Below are 26,884 nucleotides of genomic sequence, written 5' to 3'. Positions count from 1 at the left end.
AAAATATAGACGACATCAACATCAGCCATAAAAGATAGAATAATGCTCGTATGCATAGCAGAGTGGGGAAGGAGGTCAAAGGTCAGCTACAGTTGCGTGTGCATCTGTCTCCTGCATGACAGTCTGGATAGTAAACATTTAAAGCTCGGTGAGCGACAGGAGGGACGAGGTTGACTCTGCCTCCCGTGATGGTTGGAAATAACTGTTTCTTCCATCCCTAATGCCAGATGTTAACACTATAGTGGATGCTGTTTACACAGCTACAGCACAGCAGTTCAGGAGATTTTATTCACAGGGGTCAAATTAGTGATTACTAACTGCATTAGTACTGACATTTTCCTGCTCCTTTTCTAAACTTTTTAATGCTCATCTGAGTCGTCTCTTCTTCTTCTTCTGCCTGTGTTCAATTATGTTTGCTGCATTTCACCCTTCATCATGTTTTCTGAACAGTTGTGCTCTGCAGTCATTTGGAGCTTGTTCAGGCCGTCATGGCATGTCGCTTCTTCCATCAGCTGAATCAGTGTTACACAACAGCATCACAATTCAGTCCATTTTATTTATTTAGCACAGAAAAAAAGATATACTGATGTTTACCAAAGCACAGTAAATATAACTCAGCAGATACAGAACATGCAAATTCCACCACCAGGGGGCTCTCTATCGAAACAAAAGATGAAATCAAGGCTGGCCGGGAATCGTGGGAGTGGTTCTCTGTGTTATCCGCCCACCCTTCCCGTTGAGAATCGATGTATCCAAGTATACACCACGTTTATTGTTGCCATGGGAACACTGGATGTTACGTCGAAGAACGCGGCATATGGCAGCTTTCAGTGGCAGTTCCTGCTTCCTCATGTAACATTTTTTTTTTTTTTTTGGAATAACATCTGATGTTTCCATGGCAACGTCTTAACAAGCCTTGTCTTTCATGTCGGCTCCGTGATGGCCGCCGTCACAGAAGACACGTCCCGTTACACGGGATTTCTCTGGCTTTGATTAATGTTTGAAATATTAAAATGTAATTTAAATGCTCAACAAAAAAAAATATATATATATATAACATAGATTTAGTCCATTCCTTATTTTTCTTTGTTTTTTTATGTACCTTTAAGGGCATAAATTATCATAATTATTCATTAGAAGAAAAACATCACAGGCTCATCCATGCTACATTATAATAACCTGGCCGAGCACACTCTGCATCATGCTCCCATCCTGCCCCTGCACTGCTACTTCATGTATGTTTATTTTTACACGTCACCCCAGTTAACCTTGTCATTTTTGTGCCCTTTGCTGCTAAATCAGTGTCTTGTACGTCCAGCTGGTTTTGCAAGAAGCTTTTAAGCGCACCGTGTTGCTGTGTTGCCTTTATCAATTATACACCAGCGCTTCAATTATACATCAGTACATCAGCATTTCATCTGTGTCAGAGACCTTCTGTCTGCCACCGCTAAGTGGACCAACTTAGCATGACACAGCAGCCAAGTGTCTGCAGGAAAGTGCTTCTTCTTAAACATCACAAGGGGTTAAAATGAGAACAAGTCCCTCGTGATAATAAGTTGTACACCTGCACAAATGATTTTAAAAGCGAAAATGTAAGAAATATAAAGGAGCACACGTTTTGCAGGTTTTTCTTTTGAGTCCGTGTCCTGTCATGTTTGCCCCATTTTATTTGACTTGTTTGTTTTGATTTTCATTGTTGTGTTCCTCTCCCTCCCTCCATCCATTTCCACCATCCCCCTCTTCTTTTCCCGTCCCAAGGTTCATTTTTTCAGAAGTCCACTGAGCCCAAAGAAAACAGTGATTTGGGAATCCCATGTAAGTTGCTGTTTTATGTTTTCTCATCATCTATTTTTTTTCCTCTCTGTCTTAACTCTCATCTCATCTCAGGTCTTCTCTCTTTGATTGAGCGTTGACATTTGGCTCGTGCTTTATGTCTTTTTCTTTTTGTGTGTTTCATGTCATTCTGATTTACTTGATGGGAGTTCTTTTGGCTCCTTTCTTGTGATCTGTTCCCTTCATGTTCCATCTTTTTTGTTGTGCCAATCATCTATCTGCCAATCTTGAATTTCCCTCGGGATCAATGAAGTATCTATCTATCTATCTATCTATCTATCTATCTATCTATCTATCTATCTATCTATCTATCTATCTATCTATCTATCTATCTATCTATCTATCTATCTATCTATCTATCTATCTATCTATCTATCTATCTATCTATCTATCTATCTATCTATCTATCTATCTATCTATCTATCTATCTATCTATCTATCTATCTATCTATCTATCTATCTATCTATCTATCTATCTATCTATCTATCTATCTATCTATCTATCTATCTATCTATCTATCTATCTATCTATCTATCTATCTATCTATCTATCTATCTATCTATCTATCTATCTATCTATCTATCTATCTATCTATCTATCTATCTATCTATCTATCTATCTATCTATCTAACAAAAAACTTCAAAAAGATCCTTAACTTCTTCTAAAACTTCTGTCTGCTCTTGGACGAAGGAAGTCATGACAGATAAATCATTTACACTTCAGCCTGCTTGATGGAAAGAAGAGATTAAAAGGCGTAATCCTTTTTCCTGAATTATTTGTGTGAAGGTCGTGTAAATCTATGTTTTACTATTGTTGCATAATCCATATAGTGACAGCTAACGGAACAAACCAGGGTTGTCACAATATCAGAGGTTTGAGTTTGGAGACAATGTCTAAGTTGCACAGAAATGTTGCCAATTTATTTGAGCAATTTACAAAGTGCTCTCTCTCTCTCTCTCTCTCTCTCTCTCTCTCTTGTTCTTTCTTTTAAAAGTATGCTAAAGCTCTGTAGTTTAAAACGTTGGTGCTTTTGCGACACTTTCATTAAGATGACAGAGAAAGTTTTGTTTCGATACGGATGGTAACAAAAGGTGATGCAACCAATGTATGGAACCTCTGAAGAATCTAAAATGTTGTCCATCTTTCAAACTCTGCTTGGCTCTCCTTATGTAAAGTCTAACTTCGACTACATCTATATATTGATTTTCCTTCAGTAGCCATTACATCCTTAAAAGTCGATCTAGATCAATTCATCGGCTTTCTGAAAATATCGATAAATTAAGTGACTAATATTATCACAGATTTGCGCTTATAATTCTCGATTTATTCACCGACCAAATAGCATTTCATGTGTGTTTCTTTGTATGACACGAGCACTTCTGTTTCAGCAGCAGAGTCTGCGATATTGATTAGTTCAAGAATTTTTACTCTCCAGAGTGTCAAGCCGGGATGTTTTTACAGTATGTGTGAAATGACTTTCTCGTCGAGTGACCGTTTCATCTTCATTATACTGTATATGATTTGATAATTGCATTTGAGGGATCAATACATATCTATATCTATATCTATCTATCTCTACAAATTGAACATAGATCTAAGAAAGCTATTGGCCAATGTATACTGTAGGGATCAGATGGTTTTTCTTCCCAAAAATCGGTATCTGTATCTGGAAACCCCTGTGGGTAATTAATACAGCGTGTGTCCGAGCTGATCTTGTCCGAACTCGAAATAGAAATTCTGTATGCTCTTTTTTTTTTTGTTCCTTTGAGGTGAAGAGGCATCAGTTTTGGACTTACGTAGTAAATCAGCTCGATCTTGTATTTCGTAGTCTTCTGACTACTTGAAGTGCTTTTAAACCGCAGCTCACACCTCCACATGGATGGAGGACGTGGCGATGCAAAGTCCATCAGTATTAACTAATCACATTCACACACCGCTAAGCTTGAGTGTTTAGCCCATGGACAAAACTGCATGAGCTGGAGATCGAACCCTTACTCACTGAGCCACAGCTTTCCCCAATTGAATTATTTCCTTTCTCTTATATAACCAGCTCAAACTCCTCACAACAGCTTTAAAGAAACTGAAATACCATTTACTTGCCATTTCAGGTTGTGCCAAAAAGCAGAAGTAGCCTGTTATGAAATTCTCTATATTTTAGATCTTTAAGGTCTTCATATTATTATTGCATATTGTCAAGGTCTACTAAACCCTGTTTGAAACGTCCATCATGGTAAATGTAGTGCAGGAGGCCACAGGGGTGTCCTGGCAGTGAATGCAGCACAAAGAGCGGTGACAGATCCCTTTAATTAGCTTGATTCGTTCCGTCTTCCTGCCTGATAGCAGCTGATCGATCCAGCACCGGTTTACTGGATTCACAATTTGTGAGTTTGTCGCAGCTGCGGCCATTTTGGAGAATAGCCAGCCAGCCTCTGGATCAGTGCCAAAGTGGGCAATTTGCCTTGAGTTTGCAACACTTGCTTTGTGTTTACAAGCGTATTGGCTCGCTCAGAACTCAGCGGAGCGAGGTCACATTAATGACAGTGACCACAATGGGTGAAATTATACTGTTGTACTGATTTCCCCCTATTGAAAGTGAATGATAGATAAAACTTATTAGGCCTTTGCTAATACATCATTTGAACAGGAGGAACATTATTAAAAGGAAGGTACAAGCTCACCTAGCAAGGGCTCTACTTCTTTGGGAGCTATGAAAGCTGCTTAATGAGTGCTAAAAAGAGCGAGATATGATAATAAGCTGTGGGAAAAATGTTAAGCTACACCACTTTGTTCTTCTCTTTCTGCCTCCTCTTATATTCTCTCTCTTTCCATCCATCTCTTCTGCTGTTACTGTCGGTTCCTCAAAGTGACATAATGAGCCAGAATCTCTTTAAACTGTGAGGATGACAGAAATTGAGAGGTGCAGGGAGTGAAAGGACCTTTGGCATTTATTATTACCACTTTTTTTTTTTTTTTTACCACTTCTCTGTCGTTCTCGGAGCTTCTCTCTTTTATCTTCAAAGACATCCATGAGCGTTTGTGATGTGCTCTAATGACTCTCGTTTAGGATCTGCAGTCGCAGTCTCAGCATCCTGTCTGTGATCCAGACAGATCCAGACACAGAACAAGAGACATGAGATGGAGACAGTCATTGCTCATTTTACAGGTTGTCAATCTGGATATTTTTAAATACAGTCCATGGGATGAATTGTGTGGGGCTGCACACAGTAGTTAACAGAATAGTATAAACTTGTGTGAGCAAATTTACACAAATTGCCAAAACCATGTAACGCAATGAATGCAAAAGAAATACAGAAAAAAGAGGACATAGTGCTACATTAGAATATAGAGGGAGTTTGACTTCACGCTCTATTTAGAAAGTTTTTACTCCAAAATAATACTTACACAGGATGTTTTGGAATTTAGTTTTATTAATTTGCGTGTCAAGCCTCTAAGAGCGTGGGAACAGATTTTTAAAAAGCCTGAAAAGTATCAAATTATTACCAGCAATCCCTGCTTTTGTTAGCCTCCCTGTCTCTGTTTCGAGAGCTACATGACTGTTTGTTGGTTACGGACCAGCTGAGCTTGAGGCGATGACAAAGGTGTGAGGTGTAGAGCTGTGTGGAGGGAGACAGCTTCTGATTCATGTGTGGCCAGCAAACGCAGAAACAGGGCAAAATATTCCACTCAGTTGGCTGAAACAGGTTGAATTGAGTTGTGCTCAGTTCATTCATTAAAAGTAGAAATATTTTAGGGTTTTTGTAAGGCATGGCTTTATTTACTAAGCTTTTATTTTTTATAGAAATGCACCATCTGGGCTTATGTGATTCTTTAGTGTCTCAATAGCTGATGTTTTTAGATGTTACCCATCCTCTCTGTAGAAAATCAGGATAGACACATTTACAAATGACTGCTCACTTTCACTCATTCTCATCCTGCCAGTTACTTAGAGCTGATGTGTCTGCCAGGAGAGCAGTGCGGATGGTGTTTGCATGTTTGTGCCAAGCGAGATCAAAAAGACAGTTAAATGAGCTTCAAGTAGCGATTGTCCACATCTCCGCTTTGGATTCAGATCTCAGAGAAGATAGAGACGAGCTAAGCTGAGCCATCCTTGTTTCCCCCTGCTTTAAATCCTTGCCGTGGCAGATTGGATGGACTCTGGAAGTGACAAAAAGCTCGGCCAATCGATTGACAGCGATCCATGCTGACGGAGGCTGAGGCCCTGCTTCTGTTCTGCTAGCTCATGCATGTCATCAACTGTGTGTGTGCGTGTGCGTGTGCGTGTGCGTGTGCGTGTGTGTGTGTGTGTGTGCGTGTGTGTGTGTGTGTGTGTGTGTTCAAATCTGCAATTTTTAGACCCCAAAATCATCATTGGGCTAAACATTGGCATACACACAGTTACAGACTCAAAGTGACCTAATTCCCAGATTTCCTCTTTCATTCTTACAGATAAGTCAAGTTCTGCCAATAACAATGCCCATTATTGCTGGACACAGCATCAGTCAGTTCACACAAACAAACCAGCTAACTGACTCATTTAGATTGTGCGTAGCCTCCAAATACTGTGACTTTGGCGTGTGCACAGGGCACACAGGCAGAATTATGTTGGTGCAGCGACAGAAAAAAACCCATTTGGCTTTGAGGTTTGACCACACAGAGGCACAAACATGATGTTCAATCTTACTCTCAGGGGTGGAGGGTAACGATGTTCTGCAAAACTTTGACAAATTGGAGTCAGCTCTTTCCAAGAAGTCAGGCAAAGATGGTACCATGGCCCAACATGGAGCATAGAGTTGATTTGGCCCTCATTAGTAGACATTAGTAGACGGACATTTCACTTTGTCTTGCTCAATCTGCGGCTCCTTCTCACAAACTGTGCACCAAAAACTAAGGCTGCTAGCCATCCACCAGACCTAGCCCCCAACCTGAAACGACCAAGGTGACGCCGCTAACAACTCCATTGAGTGACACTTTCAATGAGTATGCAAATTCTATAACTGTAAATATATCCATGCTTGCAGCTACTGTTGAGATAGGCATCCAGAATCTGTGTGCCCGAGAGCAGCCGTCTTACAAAAAAAGGAAAATAACAAATAAAGCCTTCAACCCCAGTCAATGTTCCCGAGCTGGGGAAGGCATTCAGAAAGCGATGTTTTGTTAATTACTTGATCACAGGTCTGGCTCAGAGATTCTTGGCTGGTCTAACGTGGTTACCAAAAGTATCATTCACTTCCAACAATTTACAATCCACTTAAAAAGAGCCCGAGATAGTTGATGCTCTGTTGAATAAAGAAGTTAAGAAAGGCTTCATGATAGGTCTATTTGGATCCCATAGGTATAGCTACACGAAATTAATCTGGAAAAATTCCCCCGTCTGTGCCTAGAGGCGGCATAATCCAGGCTGACTCGCCCCCTATTCTATCAAACCGTCCTAGGTTGAGCAAAATGATGCAGTCACGTATGTTCCCTCTCGCTATATGCGACATTAAAAATGTCTGACTCTCCATGATCTTCTTTAATCTCTTTTTTAACATCTTCACCGTTTTACCTGTCAATACACCAATCATATGTGCATTGATTTAGAGCTCTACAACTGTTTCCCTCCTCGATTAAAGGACTTATCACAGGTATTCAATTTCACATATGGTGTTGGGATCCATCCACCATCAGCCTAATTGGGAATCCTTCCATCCATCTTCTGCTAAATGGCCTGAAGAGGGAAAAAACCACAAGGCAACAATATGTGTCTTCCTCTCACTCTTCCACTTCTGCACAAGTTAATCAGTCATTTAAAGGCCGGGTGTTCTGGTCCTTTCTCTGATCTGACACACTGTCGCTTGCTGCTTTGCATGGGTTTCTCTGAGGTGGCAAATTCCTGACACCTCACATGACCTAACTATTGCTGATCTAAATATTAATTCACAATAGTTGTCTATCTTTCGTAAACACTCTAGGTCTTATGAGACCAGGAAAGGAACATCAGTTTTGATATCTGAAACTAATCCTGTGTTTTGCCCCCTGTCTTCTTTGAGGCGTTACTTAAGAAGCCGACCTCAAGCCAGCCAAACTGAACCACTCTTTTCCACGGAGGAGGGGACACCCATATCTAGAGCCTTGTTCGCCTCTTCTCTTCGCCTCCTCTGCCAATACTGTGGGCTTCCTCCAGATTGATACTCTGCTCATTCCATCCATGTAGGAGCTGCAACTACTGCTTCATCCATCTCACCCGTATCGATACTAAAAGCTATGGGCAGATGTTCATCCTCCGCCTATAAACCTTACCTTCGGCCGGAGTCTCAAGCTATTTTAGATGCTCAAAAAGCTATGAGTGCACTATAAACCTGCTGGCTTTAAATAAATGATTAAGCATATGATTGGCTCTTTAACTCTTTAGGCTTTCCAGATGTGTCACTTAAGCCCTTTTTCCACCAAAAGGTCTGGTATAGATCAGTACAGTTTGGTATGGTTTGCTTCGGTAAAACCTGATTCTGTTTGGATTTTTACACCTAATCGTGCCCTATTTGGTATGTGGCGTTTAAGCCTGATGCCGATAACCACATCAGCTATGTAATATTGTCACATCATAGTGCAAGCGCGACAAAGAAGAAAAACACGACACAGTCAACAAAGACCAATGATGAAAGACATCGAGCAAATCATCTACTTTGTCATTGGCATGTGGCTCTTTGTTAAAAATGCAATCCAGCTTTGTTTCAGAGAAGGTTGTGTGCCGCGAGGAGAAATACAGCCGAAAAAACAATCATCCGTGTATTTAAATACGGCGGGATTGTGTTTGCCGCTGTCACACGGGAAGTGACAATTCTTTCGACCAATCAACAGACTGCAGTGTTTAGCTCCACCTTTTCGGGTCGGCTTGACATTCTTCGCACCCCAAGGGAAGGGTATCAAAAAGTAGGACAGTACGGGTCAGTGATGTGGGGATATTTCCCAGCTTTAGTCTGGAAACGCCACAAAACGCGTGCCGTACCGAGACAAACCAGACTGAACCGCTTTAGTTGCCAGCCCAACACTAATCTTGCTAGTTTTTCTTTTTTTCTATTTAGTCTTGTACTTTATCTCCTCATGCTGGCTTCCACACTACCTGTGGAAAGCCAGCGAGGTTTGCTTGGTATGATTGTTTGGAGGTTTGCTGCTGATCTTCCTGCTTTATAGTTTTCCTCGTATGCACGGAAAGGGCGGGAACATGTGCTGTTCCTGCCTGATGCTTACGTGGAAGGGCAGGGAGATCCCTTACAGAGCCATACCGCCAGATATAAGTAATTGCATCAAAGTATCTATTTTGACAAAGTGGTCCGACTAAATGTGACCCATTATCTACCGACAAGTCTGAAATAGAAACACACCAACAAGTGTGTACATTGCTTTGCATTTATATTCACTGCTAGAATTTTTAAATGAGTTGACATTTTCCAACCTCAAAATAAAAGTGATTTTAAATGTGGCGTTTTGTCACCACAATACAATAAATAGTCAATTTTAAGGGGGAGGGGGATATAACAAGATATTCAACATCACAAGGAGCATTACCATATATTACCAAATATTGATTTAAAAATCAATATTTATTATTTATTACAGTATTGCATTCTTAGGTAAACAGTAAATCAGTAGGACAATAGAGATAAAGGAAAGTGTCTCGCTTTTCATCGGGGTCTCTGCTCCATCTGTCAGGGTTACAATCTGTTATTGCATCCCACTCACCGTACATCGGTCCTCATGAATCTTACCTGAGCTGTAGCAGGATTATGATCGACAGTTCCCTATGGGGGAGAAGATGTTCATCAAAGTGCCATCTGTTACCAACACACACACACACACACACACATAAAGCTGTCTGTATATTGATCTCTGATAGATCAATACATTCACTCACAGCATCCTCTCATCCTCTCTCATGAAGCATGTGCACACAGGTTACTTTCTGTTCTTACACATTATTGTTCTCGTGTGTGTGATAGACACGTGACCTTTAAACACAGAACACATTCTGTTACTTCCTGCACTGACAGGCATATATTTTTAATCTAAATCCAATTTAGCCGGGCTCGCGGGTGAGCGACTCGGACATGAAACTGCCTGTCAGGTACAGAAGGGTGAATACATGGTTGGAAGATATGGGGTGGACTTGTGGGTAAAAGTGAATATGGATGTGAGCTCATGTCTGCCCATGAGTGTTAAAGCTCGCATGAGTGCTCCTAGAAATGAACATAGGTGTGTATCTTTCTGTACTTAGTCAGCCCCGTTGGCTCCTTCCTCCTCCTATCACCGCACACTTTGTCACTCTGGCTTCACAGAGCACAGCCCCGGGCCACGCTTAGATACACTCAGAGGTCCAAACACATTGGTTATTCATCTGGGCTCGGTCAAAAGTGCTCACCCACGTTCAGTCCCGTTCTCAGCCCCCGTCTTGTCAGGGAAGACGCAGCCTGTTATTCCAGGCTGTCAGAGGATAAAAGAACATCAGAAAACCAAAGAAAAGAGCGTTTTAAGCCAAAGCAGAACTTTTTTTTTTTTTTTTTTTTTTGAACAAAGACGCTGACTGAAATGAAAAGAATGGAGACAAGCACACACTCAGGAGCTGAATGTTGAGGAGGAACGACTCGGTTTGTGGCATTGTCCTTCAATTTGAACATGACATCGAGCTTTTAAGCGAGATAATAAACGTTTTTAAGGGAGATCTCAAAACATGCCAGTTCATCAAAGTACTTTTTCTGCAGCTGATAACGTTAAGCTGAATCAGAATCAGCTTTATATGCCATGTACTGTATGCTTACACACACAAGGAATTTGTCTTCCTTGAACTTAGCTCTTAAAGTATAACATTAAATATAAACAGTAAATGGACTAAATTACACAAGACTATAATAAGATGAAATATCTGTCCATATATTAAATGAAAGCCGGCAAAGTGAGAGAGTGTTGTGTGTTTGCACTAAACAAATTCTCCTGTTCTTTGGGATGAATGGATAAATTCAGTCTTTTTCAATGTGTTCAAATGCTCGTATCAAATAATGATGTGTTTTTAAAGCTTTTGTTCTTTTGGATACAATCAAATGTTAAAACGAAGCGTCGACCTCCGGTCTTGAGGAATGAAGACAATCCTGCAGTTTGTCGAGGGTCCTCTTGAGGCTGGCTCCAGGAACACAGGAAGTCACATACACACCACAGACAGAAGATCTTTTTTACAGCATACATTAACATGTTTACGGCTTGCTACAAAAAAAGAAATAGGTCTGATTAGTTAATGTTATTATAATCAGTCATCACTGTACACACACTGTACAGATGGAGATTATTTGAAATACGGCTTCACACACACAAAGCTGACATGATTGACAGGTGGGAGCGATGTAATGGTTCGTCAAGAGGCTTAAAACCCGCCTCAGCTCTCAGCCTGACATCAGGTTGACAGGATTTCCAGCATGGCGTCTGCTGCCGATGAGCGTCCAGAGCCCACTGCAGGAACAAGACGGCTGACGTCACTCAGGGCTCGTCCAATAATATTTAAAGCCTATGGTTAAAAAGGTCAGAGATTTTATTATTTCAAAACACATGGTATCAAAAAATGATCAAAGTATCGAAATGCTGTCAATCTTAATATTTGCATAAATTAGATGGCTAATATTATAGTAATATTAAAAGTAATAACGGATAAATATGAATCCTGAAAAAAGACAGTAAAAGGTCTCTTTGGAAGAAGGAATACAATTCCTTTAAATAGCCATGTGCTAAAGGTAGAACATAGAAACAAATCTGTATCTGTACACATTTCGACATCCAGTCTTAATGTTTCACTTAAGTGAAAAGGCAATTCAGGACACCAAAAAAAATGTTTTTTAAGAAAGTGTGGAATGAGAATGAATAAGAAAGCAAACATTTGGTATCCTGCAGTTTTATGTAGGTTACTCAGGCAGGTAGAGGCTCTAATGGGACGTGATGTTTCATTCATCTACAAATCAAACAGATGGAGACGGAGCGGGTTTGAGTTATGGAGGGAGAGGGAGATCTGAGAGAGATGGGATATTATATAAACTGATAGACAGTGACGTTGGGACTTTAAAACCCACTGGTATAAAACAAGAACCAATCTGTGCACACATGCACTTCTATATCCAGAACAGTAGCCTAGTTAACTCATCCCAAAGTGGCCCAAAACGTACTAAAGAAGAAAAACTTTAGAATAAAGCAAGTTTAGAAGTATTTTTTTTTTTTAAATGCACGACCCTTTTCTGAAGTTTAAGACCTTCAAATCAAAGAAGAAACAAGATAAAGATTCCCCCAAATAGATGATGATGATCATAATTAAGATCAGAGAGTTGGTATTAAAGAGGATTATCCCATTCTGTTCCCCCTCCTCCGGCAAGAGCAAGGACCTTGATAACAGGGCAACGCTGTGCGGCAGTGAAGTCGGGACATTTGGGATTTAACGGCAATCTTTTTATTCATTATCAAAAAGGGAAGTTGGAGACAAAATCCAGAGGGGTTCAACCTTGGGGAATTTAAGGTGGTCTCGACGTTTGATGTGAATCTCATAAGCAGAGATTTGAGTTGCTGTAACAGACCCCTGTGGTGTCACTGTATTCTTTCATGAAAAGTCATAGGTGCATGACGCAGGGGTGCTGAGGGAGCTGCTATCAAAAACATTTGAGATTATGTGTACCCCTTTTTGATAGGATACGTAGTTGAAATGCGTGTGATTGTGCACACAGCATGCAGGGTGTAACTTTCTTTACAACTTCTCTATCCTTGTGCACACATTAAGGCATTTTGTACGAAGCTCCCGAAGTCCCAAAAGATAAACATGTAAAAAAAATGTGTGCGCTTAAATCATCTAGCTATCATCCAACTTTATTTTTTTTTAGGTTTTCAGGGGCTTTGTAGTTCCTGAGATTTTAAACAAAGTCAAAGAAATGAAAGATGTCCGATCATCCTGTCAGACAGAGCAGCAGGGCGATATGTTTCTCCAGAATTTGTAGTTTCACTTGTTTTTTCTTTGGACAGCTTTACTCCAACTTCTGAAAAAAGAGAAAGAGTGTGAGCTCATGCTTCCCAGTAAAGTCTTCGACTTCACTCTGATGGACGGGCTTTAGGCCTCATACGCTCGGCTCCCCAGAGACTCCAAAAGTGGTTCGCCGCTCCCTCTAGTGGTCAGTGAGTGACTAACACCGTGAGAAGTGACCTCCCCTCTTCAAATGTTGTGTGTCATGTTTCAGCGGACGTGAGCTCCGATGTTTGTGTGCCTCATCAAAGGATTCTTTTTCATGCGTAATCACGTTCACTCTTCCTGGACTCGTTCTGATGTGACAACAGCGAATCCTTCAGCGAATGACTCAGGCTGTTTGGAGCTAAAAGCCTGTTATCAGCCTCTCAACTTTAAGGGTGGATTAAAAGGGAGTGTTCCTATACTTTCCTGTCTTCTTCTTTTTAATAGCCACAGACAAATCCCCTCCTACCAGCTACAGGGAATATGATTATATGAGCAGCGTCTTAAGTGTGAGACTCCTCAGAAAAAGTTTCACAGGCACTTTCAAGTGAAATACAGTATGTGCTGTTTGTTTGTTTGGCTGCTTTGAAGTTCAAGTGTATTTCTTCTTCTTTTGCTGCTGCCCTGTTTTCCTCCTCTCCTCCCCTCACTATCCTCCTTTTTTTGTTCAGTCTTCATCTGCTTACGTGCTTGCCCTTTTCTCTCTTTATTGCCACCATTCATCCCTTGTGCTCTTAACTTGTCTCCTCTCCCTTTCCTCTGTTCTCTTTTTCGTGCCATCCACCTCAACCCTCGGTTAAAAGAGTTCTCGCTCCCTTTCTGTGCTTTAAAACATGGATCAGGAACAAGAAAATCCCCCCCCCCCTCCAGTTGTTCTCTCTGAAATGTCATTAAAGTCTCAGCTGGATTGGAAAAGGATGATAGAACTCTTGTGAAATAATTAACAGCCTTATTAAGTTTTAAGAGGTGGCGCTGCTCTTTTCTCTTGCAGAAAGGTGTCTCTGTCTTCCTCTTCGTCCGTCTTGATAAATTATCACGTTACAGAAGCTGGAGGGTGACTGAAAATGTCTTTTTGTAAGGGAACCTATAGAGAGTGTCCTTTTAGTCTGAGGTGTGGTGTGAGGTAGAAATGAACTCTTGAACACAATTAAAGAATGAAGGAGAGAAATAGTGAGCTAGTTTGACATTGCTGCTTTTAACAGAGAAAAATGTGGCTTTACTATGTGCCACATTCTGTGTGTATGAAGATGGACAACATGCCTCAACCTTTTACTGTTGTACAAAGACGAAACCAAAACACACACGTGACGAGTGCTGAGACGTTGTGCATTCGGAGCCACAGTCTGAGCTTTGTGCAACGGCTGGAGAAGCTGCAGCACGTCACTCCCACGAAACAAAAACGCACAGCTACGTACAGTGGATGTAGTCCTGAAAATGTGTCGAGAATTCGGGGATGGTCGTTTCACACATTCAGCTCGCAGTGCGAGGCAATCGCTGTCAGGCGGGAGGGGCAAAACAAAAGCATGCTGTATTCTGTGCACGGATTTCTGATAATAAAGGTCAAAATCAAGGTGAATTGATATGCGTTCTCACAACAGCTCATTCGGACTTCTTCTATTTTGATTGTAAAGTTCAACCTATATGTTTTGCATGAAGAGGCGGGACTTATTACCTGCGGTATACTACAGCCAGTCAGTAGCAGGAGCTCTTCATAGTCCTGCTTCACTTAAGGCGAGTTGTGGGCTGACTGTTTACCTTCACCTGAACTTCCTCCCGATGGTGAATCATATGTATCTTAATCTCTCCCTCTTTGTGTCCTTCTCCAGCTGCTCCAAGTACAGACGATGTGGCGCTCTACGTGGGCATCGTCATCGCAGTGATCATGTGTCTGGTCATCTCCGTCATCGTGGCCCTTTTTGTCTACCGCAAGACGCACCGTGACTTCGACTCAGACATCATCGACACCTCGGCGCTGAACGGAGGCTTCCAGTCTGTTAACATCAAAACAGCCCGATCAGGTAAGGATTGTTGCATTTCATCCAGAGTTGAAAGAAACCCAGAAAACTCAAGTCACGCTGATACTCCATTCAAAGACCAAACTTTGGTTCAGCTACTCTGTCGCTTTGTTTAAGCGTCTTGCCTGGAAGAGAAGTTTTACTCTCTAGTAGTTTTTGTCAAGCGCTCTGATATTTCATTATTTAATGTTAGATGTAGGAGCTCAGTAAAGAGCAAAAAGTTTTAAACTCTGTGACTATGAGGGATACTAGAAATGAGCAAACATGCTAATTTTGTTTCCAAGGAATAGTTGGATCTTTTTATACATAACTGAACACAAAAATTAGCAATGCATATTTTTTTTAAAAGTTCAAGGTCTTATCCTCATCTTGGATTTGAACACTTTTTTTTTTTTACTCGCTCTTCTGCACTACTCTGAATATTTAACCAAGACCACCTCTGATTTATTGGTCCACTTTATTCCTCTGATAGAAAGGAAAGCATCCCTCTTTAAATGCAACCATTAACTTTATTCACAGTTTTGAACATTTTTCCCCAGTAATGGATGCTGGCTCTCCGGCCCCATTTACACAAGTGGCAGTGGATGGAAAGGACACTGAGAGAGGCTGTGTATTTCTGGGAACGAGGATGTTCATTAAAGCTGAAGTAAATCAAGAGGAGGTGGCGGCTGAGGTCATGTTTTGAGCTGATTGGCTACCAACCCTTCCTGTGTTTATTCTTGAGGGTGCGCTTGAACGATTCCCAATTGATAAATTTGGACATTTTGTGAATCCTACACCCGCCCTGAGGTCGCTGATTGAGTGGCGTACTCGAGTTCAGGATTCAGACTTGAGTTTGAATCAGACCTTGATTTTCAGAACTCGTGACTCGACTCTTGCACTGATGACTCAGACTTGGACTTGAGGACTTGGGAAGTGGGGACTCAACTCCGACTTAAGCTCTGGGAACTCTTGGTCTTGACTCAATCCCTTAATGTCGTGGTCTTGGCCTTGGTCTGGGAACACTCTGGTCTCGGTCATGACTTGGTCTCTGTTAGTGTGGTCTACCACAAAATACCATTTCGCACGTGTGAAGTCTTGTTTTCTTAGTCTTGAAGTGAGACAGGGGAATCTTTGCACAGCTCAGAGTACTCGACAGTGTCAGAGCTCTGCAGCTACACTTTACCTAAAGGACTTCTGGGAACTTTTTTTGAAGAACAACTATGTTGACACTCGCTGTTTAAGTGGAACTTGTCATCAAGTATCATCCTCTTTAATCGACTCTGAAGAGATGTGTCTCTTAAATCCTTGCGTAACACCAGATAAATAGATAAAGTGCAGACGTGTTTTGATAGCTGGAAACAGGAGGACTGGGCTCTCCTTGACTTCTAAAGCTTTGATACCGGTATCATTTTTTATGTCTCCCTCAGTCTCCTGCTCAATCTTTTCTCGTCTGGATTCATCTCTGTCTCCACCAGAGACAGCTTTCCTCCATCACAGAGTCTCTCTTTGTCTGTATGTCTGTCTCAGTCATTCATCCTCTACTGTTAGCGTTTCCTGTTTATCAGGATCCTCTTCATCTCAGTCTCCCTCTTCCCCACCTCAGCACTTCTCTCTCTCTCTCTCTCTCTCTCTCTCTCTCTCTCTTGTCATGGTGACTCGTCCAGCAGCCTCTACTCCCTCTCTGTTTGTTTTTCCTGTTACAGTGGAGCCATCTTTTTTATTCCTCCCGTCTGTGTTGCCATTTCCCGTATGTCTGTTTGTGTTTGGGAAATGGATAAGACAAGCAGAAGCACGCCACCTGAACACGTGTTCATGCGTGTGCATGCATCGGATAGCTTACTGGAAATATCCGAGTTTAGCCTCGGAGTGTGGAAGAAATCGAGTAAAAGTCAACTGACGCCATGAACTTTAAGACCTGTGTTAGAAAAACATCTTTGTTTATCATGATCACACAACAACACTTGGCTCCAAAACTGTAAAAAAAAAAAAATCAATGAAGCTGGCAAACATGCTCGGAGATACATCCATGTAGGCCGTGTGCACATGCACTCGCACAGCAGCAGCAGTTTGTTTGAAACTGTACACATGTTGGCGTGTGATAGTTTACAACCATTTTGGAACGACGTTCCCCTCAACACACGCCAGCTGTGTTCATCCAGACATGATGTAAAACAAGACGCTGCTGAAATCTGACATAGTGGATATGGTGGCACTTGTTGTTGTTGCCTTCATCCTCAGTTTGTGGAATTGGATGAATGTTCTGGAAATTGTATAGCCTGTGTATCCACCGGCTCAGTGAAGGAGTGTGCAAACAAATCATGCGTCAATCAGCATGGAATAGTTTCAAGCAGCTCAGTTACACGCATGTAATGTGAACCGGTCTCTCACTGATGGTGTTATACATCCTCAACATGTACCGTCAATATGAATGGACCAAGCCTGCCTTGATACTCACCTCTCAGGCTAACTTTCAGACAACCTTTCAACAGGGTGAGAGCAGGTTTGAAGCCTCCTTCGATGTGTCTGAACAATATTAAAGGGATACTTCACCCATTTGCATGAAGCTGTGTATCATTAGAAACATGGTAGTAGTGTTGAATGGTCGTGAATCCAGCCCTCATTTTGTCCTGAGACGGGAAAAATATGTTTTTCTTTGCCTGGAAGTTTTTTTTATGTGACGCAAAAATCATCATACTGCGTCACGTAAAGAATCCCTTTATTCCAGGCTCTCAGCATGTTTATTTCTTTGAATGTCTAGGTAAGTTCTCATGTCAAGCGGACACTTGAAGAACTTCAGAATGGGCTTCATGTTTTCTAATACCGGAAGTTGTCGCTTGGTCATCTTCTCATTGACGCTGAGTTCGGCTCACCTGGACTTCACATGCGGGCTGACAGCCCGTTTTGTTTGGACACATTCAAATTCAGATCATGGTATACAGCTATACACAGGAATATGAGGGCAGAAAGGAAGCAAAGTAAATTGGTACACAGTGGGTGGTAATAATTGAATGTGTGCGTGTCCCCGTGTGTGTGTGTGTGTGTGTGTGTGTGTGTGTGCATCGGTGTGTGTGCTGTTGCAGAGCGGAGATTGGGTGACATTTGAACAGGAAGACATTAGGATGCTCGTCACTCTGCGTTGAGGGAACATCTTCGATTACTATTAATGAAGAATTATGTCCCTGCATGTCTCGCTCTCTCTTTCTCCCACCCTGCCCTCTCTCTCTCTCTCTCTCTCTCTCTCTCTCTCTCTCTCTCTCTCTCTCTCTCTCTCTCTCTCTCTCTCTCTCTCTCTCTCTCTCTCTCTCTCTCTCTCTCTCTCTCTCTCTCTCTCTCTCTCTCTCTCTCTCTCTCTCTTTCTCTGTCTCTGTGACTTCCGTTAGCTGTTAATTAAATTTCAGCAGGGATGATTTGGCAGGAATACCCGCTGGCTTTAAGGCTAAACAGCCTGGTGATAGAGAGCAGAAGAGAGTGATAGCTGACAGATGTGTGTGTGTGAGTGTGTGTGTGTGTGAGAGAGTGTGATAATGAGGGATTTTAAAATTAGAATAGACGGGCTGGTGGAGGTAACAACTCTACGCCCTCCCAAAAAAATCCTGCCTGGTGCGAACAGATCTGGAGCTGTTCTCAGTCGGTAAACGTCCTTCCTGTGATCCCGGTCCCAATTAAATCGGGGACATTATTGGACTGCATTTCTGTGCAGAGACACGCTCATACAGGACCACTTTGGTGTGTGTTTCCCTTTAGAGTTGGTTTCGTTGAACTTAAAGAGGGGCTTTGGCGAGCTCATCAAATGTGTCTTTAAAAATGAGCGAGCTCATCGTCTTATTGGCTTGCTTGGAGCACGGTCCCTTGATTAGCTTTCATCAAGTAAATACCCATGTTGGATTTACTGAGTTAATATTGCCAAATGTTTTATTAAAACAATGAGGGAGCTGTCTGCTTCAGCTTCTTTCCAATTTCCTAGAAAGGAGTGAGGCTAACAGTCTTTGTGACAGAATGAACTGAACTCTATTTCGTCTAGTTAAAGTGCAGGAACGCAGCTCGGTCAGATGGCTGCTCATCAAGAGTCTGGTGTCTGCCTCTGGAGTCATGTTGGGAAATTAGGTTTTTACACTCATGCGACACACACATAGGCTGATATATACAGTACACATGCACAAACAGGATCATACACTGATGGAGAGATGTCAGAGTGAGGCAGCGGCCCCCGGCGACCCTCCAGTTCCCAACCCAAGTCCCTATGGACTGAGCTACTCCCGCCCCCATTTGCTCTTTTTGAAAGTATCTTGAGATTATATTGGGAAGTGGTGCTGTACAAATAAAGATTGATTGATTAACTTACATACAGTATGGGAATAACACAGATGATTATAAAGCATCTATTGATTCCAGTGCAGCCTTGACTAACGTGCTTATGAAACCCATTTTGACCATAACTCAGTAAATCTGTCCATTTTTAAACCATTTGGAGAAGTTTGTTTGTTTCCATCACATCCATTTAATCTGATCATCTCTCTCTTCAGCTGATCTTCTGACGGCCCCTCCTGACCTCACAAACGCAGCCGCCATGTACCGCGGCCCTGTGTACGCCCTCCACGATGTCTCCGATAAAATCCCAATGACCAACTCCCCGCTCCTGGACCCTCTGCCTAACTTGAAGATCAAAGTCTACAACTCTTCTGGTCTGGTCACGCCACAGGACGACCTCGGCGGAGATTTCACGTCCAAACTCTCTCCTAAGGTATCAACGTTTACTTTGCATTTATTCTACTTTTTTTGACATGTTCAGTAGGATTTGGAGTTATTTCCCATGCAGAGGCGGACACGATTAGTATACATGCCGCTTGGTGGCCCAGTTTCCTCCCTCGGCTCTGTCACCTTCATGGCATGCATACAGGAGTCACAAATACACTGTAGATGAAACCACTTTTTTTTCCTGGTACCTGTCCTGAGGCACTACAAGAGCTGAATTGGCTATTTTTCTTCTGATCTGAGGCCCTTTATTTCTAAGTCTTCATCCATCATTATTGTTGTTGGGGTTTTTTTTTTTAAATTCTGAACCTCCACTGAGTCTAATGAGTGACCTCACCTCACTAAATTGAGGGCCTTTTTTCTCGTGAAAAGTATTTTGTTTTTCTCGTCTGCTGTCTGTCTCCAACACATCGAAGCCTCTACTTGTCAGCTGTGTGTGATGCAGGAGTAGACCGCTGAATGTTAAGTCCTTATTTTGCATCTCACTGTGGACATTTCTGACAAGGAAATGCAAAGCAGGTCATATTTCTCCACTTACCCTAAGGTGTTTTCACAGGGCTACTGTAAATGTGCCCTCTCCTCACAGACTGTCAGCTCAGCCCTATGGCACTGCTCCCAGGCAGATGCAGATTTCCTCCCGTAGGGTTTGACTTAATGGTTACCAAGAAAACATAAGGAAGGAAAAAAGCATGGTAATGAAAGCAGAAGAGTTCTTCTGTGGGGGGGGGAGTCAGAACAGATTGCTCTTTCAGGGCTCTAATCAATCCGTCAAAAGTAAAACTGCAATGATCCAAAGGTCAGCGCCCGGATTAACTTCCGGGCGCTGAGAGAGTCGGCAGCCTGTTACAGCAGCTCCGACTCTTCTTTCCTTATATTGTTATAAAACTGTTATTATTGTTGTTATTTTTTGTATTATTTTTGGGCATATTGCCTGCACTACTGCAGCGTTTTAGTTGCAGCATCACTAAGTGAAGTACGGTACTTTTTTTCGGGACTTTTTTTCTCTTCTTGCCGGAATGATCACGTACAGTCGTGAGGAACTACTGCGCCTCAGGCATGGAGTCGGTGTCCCAACCTCACGCATCCCTGAGGACTTATGGAGAGGGGTACGCCGGGGGAGGAAAGCCGGCACTAAAGTCAAGGAGAGGAGAAGAGAGAGGATCGAGAGAGTCCGTAAATTTAAACCTTTTCTGCCGTCGATCATTATGGGGAATGTCCGGTCACTCGCAAACAAAGCGGACGAACTCACAGCTTTAATAAACAGCCAGCGGGTCTACAGGGAGAGCAGCCTGCTTTGCTTCACGGAGACATGGCTACATGGGAATATACCGGACAGTCTCATCGACCTGGCCGGCTTCACGCTGGTACGAGCGGACCGGGGGAGACAGAGCGGTAAGAAGAGAGGAGGAGGCCTTGCTGTCTTTGTTAACTCTAAATGGTGTAATCCCAGGCATATAACTGTGAAGGAACGGGTCTGCACTCCCGACGCTGAACTTTTAGCGGTAGGATTACGCCCGTATTACCTACCACGTGAGTTCTCACATGCCATTATTGTTGCTGTTTACGTCCCACCATCAGCTGTAGCTGCGAGCGCGAGTGACGTCATACACACTGTGATCGCGGGGCTACAAACACAGCATCCCAGTGCCCTCATACTGATCAGCGGGGACTTTAATCATGTCACTCTCTCCTCTGTACTGACGAACTTTAAACAGTATGTAAACTGCGCTACAAGAGGGAATAAAACCATAGACCTGCTGTATGCCAATGTGAAGGGAGCATACAGCTCTTCTTCCCTCCCACCCCTCGGGGAATCAGACCACAACCTCATCCACCTTGATACCACCTACAGGCCCCTGGTGAAACAACAGGTGGCCAGAAAAAGGACTGTGAAGGTTTGGTCTAAAGACTCTGAGGAGGCCCTGCAGGAGTGTTTTAATGTCACAGACTGGGAATTGTTTCAGGAGGAACACGGTGATGACATTGAAGGACTCACTCACTGCATTACAGATTACATCCGGTTTTGTGAGGATACCATAGTCCCTACTAAGAAGGTTCGCTGCTTCTCCAACAACAAACCATGGATCAACAAAGACATCAAAGGCCTTCTTAACAGCAAGAAGAGGGCATTCATGGCTAAAGACCGGGAGGAGCTCAGGGCTGTCCAAAAGATTCTAAAGAAGAAGCTGAGGGAGGCCAAGAACAGCTACAAGGAGAAGATTGAGGCCAAGATGGGCCAGAACAACTCAAAGGAGGTGTGGAATGGCATGAAGCAGATGACTGGTTACAGCAAGCCTGTGACCAAAGCTGAAGGAGACCCAGTTTTTGCTGCTGAGCTGAACCTATTTTTCAATAGGTTTGACTCAACCCCCACCCCGGTGAGCTCAGACAGTGGGTCTGGGTCTTCAACCATCACTCCAACTGCCATTCGCACCTCTGTTGGTGACTCGGCTTGCCCCCCCATCAACGACCGTACTACCTTCCCCTCTCTCAGCTTCTCACCAGCTGCTTCAAAGGACAGCCCTGCCCCAGCAGCAGCTTCAAAGGACAGTCCCACTCCACCCCCCCCACCCCCCAGCTCCCTACTTCCGGAAACAAAGAACAGTCCCCCACACCCTCCCCCCACTCTCACTCTCACTACGAGCCAGGTACAACGACAGTTCTCCAAGCTCTGCATAACAAAAGCCAGTGGACCAGACAACATCAGCCCCAGGATCCTCAAGGTGTGTGCTAGGCAGCTCGCAGGAATCTTTCGGCACCTCTTCAACCTCTCCCTCAGGCTGATGTTGGTGCCTGACCTGTGGAAGACCTCCTGCATTGTACCAGTTCCTAAGACTGGTCGTCCCAGCTCTCTTAATGACTACAGGCCTGTGGCACTCACGTCACATGTCATGAAGACATTTGAGAGGCTGGTTCTCCAGCAGCTAAAGACCCTGCTCACTGCTTTCATAGATCCACTGCAGTTTGCTTACCAGCGGCTCATCGGCGTGGAGGATGCCATCATCTTCCTGACCCATAAAGCCCTGTCACACCTGGAGAAGCAGGGAAGCACTGTGAGAGTCATGTTCTTTGACTTCTCCAGTGCTTTTAATACCATCCAGCCCGGCCTCCTGAGGGAAAAACTGCTGGATATTCATCTGCACCCTGACACCACAGCCTGGATCTACAACTACCTCACTGGCCGACCACAGTACGTCCGAGTGGACGGCTGTGTCTCTGATGTGGTGATGAGCAACACTGGAGTACCCCAAGGAACTGTTCTGGCACCCTTTCTGTTCACTCTCTTCACCTCAGACTTCAGGTTTAACTCTGGTTCCTGCCACCTCCAAAAGTTTTCTGACGACTCCTCCATCGTGGGCCGCATCACTGATGGCAACGAGGACGAGTACAGAGGTCTGATCGAGAGCTTCGTCACATGGTGCAACAACAACCATCTGAAGCTCAACATCGCCAAAACAAAGGAGGTGGTAGTGGACTACAGGAGGAAGAGGTGCCCCCCTGCCCCAGTCATCATTCAGGGGGAGGAAGTGGAGAGGGTGGACTCCTACAAGTACCTTGGGGTTCACATTAACAACAAGCTGGACTGGTCCCATAACACTGAAGCCATCTTCAGGAAAGGACAGAGCAGGCTGTTCTTCCTGAGGAGACTCAGGTCTTTCAGTGTCTGCGACAGACTCCTCAAGGCCTTCTACCAGTCTGTGGTGGCCAGCACACTCTTCTTTGCTGTGGTGTGCTGGTGGGGGGGCATCAAGGCTGGTGAGGCAAACAGGATTAATAAACTGGTTAAGAAGGCCCGCTCTGTCGTTGGTCTGGAACTGGAGACTCTGGAGACAGTGGCTGAGAGGAGGATGAAGGACAAAATCATATCCATCCTGGATAACTCCTCTCACCCTCTCCATGACGAGCTGTGGGAGATGAGCAGCTCCTTCAGCCAACGCCTCCTCCCCCCCAGGAGCAAAACAGAACGCTTCAGACGCTCATTCGTCCCCACAGCAATCAGGCTGTACAACAGCAGGAGCTAGCCTGTATTTATTTATATATATCCTCTTTATATATAGTATACAATATTATTAGAATGTTTTTATGTTACCTTTATTATTATATTATATCTATACTATACTATCTATATTATATATTACATTATTACAATACACTCTTATATTATTATAACTATATATCTATACTCCAGTCAAATTGCACTATATTTATTATGCTTATAACAGTCAATACTGTTTACATAACCCTCTGATCACAATGCCACTTTAAATTCTTTCACTGGTCACTTTAACATGCCATTCACTGCACAGTATTATTAATATCTTTTCCATTGCCCTGCTGAGTCCACCGTGCTATAGTCCTCTGTATATATCCCCCCATTACTACCTGGATTGTATTTATGCTTATGTTGTTACTTTTTTATTCGATTTTGACTTTTGCTTTTGATTCTGCACTGCTGCTGCTGCTGTAACGCCCGAATTTCCCCATTGGGGATCAATAAAGTTATATCCTATCCTATCCTATATCCTAGGTCAATCTGTGCACACAGAAACTTGTTTTGACCTTCATGAACTTTATGGTTTCATTAGAATACATTTCCACTTCAGCTCTCTGAGTGGAGTTTGTCCTTCAAACCACACTTCATTGATTTGCTGCACATTTTCATGTCTTTCAGCCTGCTGGGGTGCAGCTCAGTGCACACAATAACTACTATCTAGAGCGCCTATTGTTTCTTTATTTTGTGTGCTCTGCATGTATGAAGGCTGTAGTCCTGGTTTGAATCTCGCCTGTGGCTCGACAACAATAGCTACTATCATTATCTGGCCAAGTTAGAAGTCCTATAAGAAGAACAGTCCCAAGAAGGAGTATTCATACGTTAAATATCTTCTAAGTCAAAGATGTGCACAACCTTTCATTTGAACATGGGGGAGGATGGAGTGTGAGATCAACAGTGTGTTTTTTTGAAATGTTTGACTTTGAATCTTTAAGATTTAGACTTGATGATGTGACTTTTGAGAAAGACTGTGGAGTAGAACATTTGGTTTGTTCTTGTCTTATTTGAATTGTCCTGTGTGTCTTTTGACTCGTAGGTTACTCAGTCTCTGTTGGACAACAGTGACACCATGAACCTTCGCAGCCAGACCTTGGCCCGGACACGGGACCCTTCATGTACCGCCCACGGATCCTTCAACAACCAGGGAGGACACCTCATCGTCCCCAACTCTGGTAAGACCTTCTTCACATCCTGAACCCGCCAATCTGAACTCTACTGCTGTCTGATGATGACACCGCGGCACGTTGTTTTAAAGACGACTTTACAAGCAATGTGTTCTCTTTCTTGGGGTTTGATTATTTAGAGCAGCATCTCCAACTGTTTTCATCTGAAAGCTACATTGAGAAATTAAAGTGGCCCAGAGCTACTAGCATCATATCGCTAAAGTTAGTCTAGTCATATGTTAAAATGGGTGAACTATCTATATTTGGTACTTTGTTTATACTGTACACCTGTTGTGTGTCGGTACCCACATCTTACAAAGCACTCTTACTAAGAGACTCTTACTGCCATTGTGTTAGCACTAACATGCACATCAGAAATATTAGACTCCATGCTGAAGTTCAGGCTTGTATTGTACAGCTTGTGAAACTCTTGGTGAGCTGAAAATGTACTAGCCACGAGCTACCTGTTGGCGACACCTGCTGTAGAGCTGCTGAAATATGAGGTCATCACTTTTATTGTTTTTAAAGTCTTCATTTCAAAAGCTTTAAATATCTAAATGAAGCGATGTACCCAGTGTCTGTGCTGGGACTGAAAAAAGTCTAGAAAATTCCATTTCACTTTTCAAAGTGACCACACGAAGATGATCCATCTGCAGTCAACATCATGCAGAAAAAGAAATCGCCTCGGGTTGTTCTCATACAAACTACTTGGAAAGGAAAGAAAAACTTTCAGTTGACTCATGTTCAGATTTAAAAGCAGAGGACGGATCAAAATAATGAATAAGTAATGTTTACTATTCATTCCATGATATTAAGAGAAAGTTTTACATGGGCTTTAAGAAATGATTCTTGAATAATTAATCGTAATGATGAAGTGATAAAGGGGATGGGACATTTAATAATTCAGTCCTGCATTGTTAAATGTATGAATCCAGATATGAAAGTGATTATTTCTGCCTCTCCTGCAGGGGTGAGCTTGTTGGTTCCTGCGGGTGCTGTTCCTCAGGGCCGCGTGTATGAGATGTATGTGACTGTGCACAGGAAGGACAGCTTGAGGTAAGTTTTTTATTAACAGTTCCCAAACTTTATTAGCAATGGTGACCCGAGTTTGACCACACAGAACTCTGAGGAAGACGGGGGGGGGGGGTGCTAACCTCAATGTCATCCTTTGTTATTGTAGTATTGATTGAGCAACACAATCTACATTTTGTGTCTGCAAAACAATTTCTGCTTCAGTCATGTGATCATTGTGTCTGCGGCTGAAAGGCTGGGATGACATTTATGCACAATGGGGAGGATTTTTTATTTTTTTTTCCTCAGTGTACGATATGTTCTGACGGGTCAGTTTGTATTAAATCACAAGGCTAGAAATTACTGCTGGACCAATGAGGCATTAACTAGAGACAGACCGAGAGTCTGCAAGTTTGTTAGTTTTCAGTATGGACAATAGCCCACAGTAGTCCATGAACTGGATAACATCTAGCTATATTAAGGCAGAATGCTCCCATATACTTCATTTTGATCACTAATTATGCATTTTAAGGGACCCCATTTGAATTACAAGAGATCCCGTTTGGTGTTGAGCCCCAAGGTTGGGAAATCCTGCTGTAGACACCTCTATGTTCTGTTCCTTCTCTTCTTTGTGTCTGTCAGTCTCTCTCCGGAGCAGAGACTCATCAGGTTTGTTTGTATGTTGCGGGGGGAGCGTTCACAGCTTTTGGATGAACAGCAAAAGAATGATTCATAATTATTTATAGTTTATCTTTGCACACCTTCCTTTGATGATTCATTCAGCAGAGGTCACTTCACCGCTTTATTTATGTTTGATTCAACATGCCAACATAGCCGAGTTTAGGACTATGTAGAGAAATATTGCACACATTAATCAATGCCTTTTTAGTATTTCATTCTCAGAAGTAATCCTAATAATTTACAGCTATCATTTATATGTTTCTAAACTTTTTAATCAGTGCTATATCCTAAGTGTTAGAATATAACACTGATGTGTTTTTCTATGTGTCAAACTTGAATTAAATACATTTACACCAACATTTTTCTCACTCCAAACTTCACTCCTTTTTTCT

At 42.7% G+C, this 26,884-nt stretch overlaps 1 protein-coding gene across 2 annotated transcripts in view; it reads left to right on the top strand.

Annotated features, from left to right (window-relative positions):
• LOC306828405 (netrin receptor UNC5C-like) overlaps positions 1 to 26,884 on the top strand; it is a 209,507-nt gene that overhangs the window by 162,909 nt on the left and 19,714 nt on the right. The window contains exons 8-12 of one of the 2 annotated variants that reach the window (XM_079350868.1): positions 1,759 to 1,815; positions 14,664 to 14,855; positions 19,358 to 19,575; positions 24,674 to 24,809; positions 25,769 to 25,856. In XM_079350868.1, coding sequence (XP_079206994.1) covers positions 1,759 to 1,815; positions 14,664 to 14,855; positions 19,358 to 19,575; positions 24,674 to 24,809; positions 25,769 to 25,856 — 691 coding nt within the window. The remainder of the gene's footprint in view (positions 1 to 1,758; positions 1,816 to 14,663; positions 14,856 to 19,357; positions 19,576 to 24,673; positions 24,810 to 25,768; positions 25,857 to 26,884) is intronic. The other variant, XM_079350869.1, reaches the window with a different exon arrangement.

The sequence above is a fragment of the Symphodus melops genome (genome assembly GCF_947650265.1).
Source record: "Symphodus melops genome assembly, chromosome: 1".
NCBI lineage: Eukaryota > Metazoa > Chordata > Actinopteri > Labriformes > Labridae > Symphodus > Symphodus melops.
The sequence above is the reverse complement of the archived record's forward strand: the minus strand, read 5'-3'. Positions and strand labels throughout refer to the sequence as shown.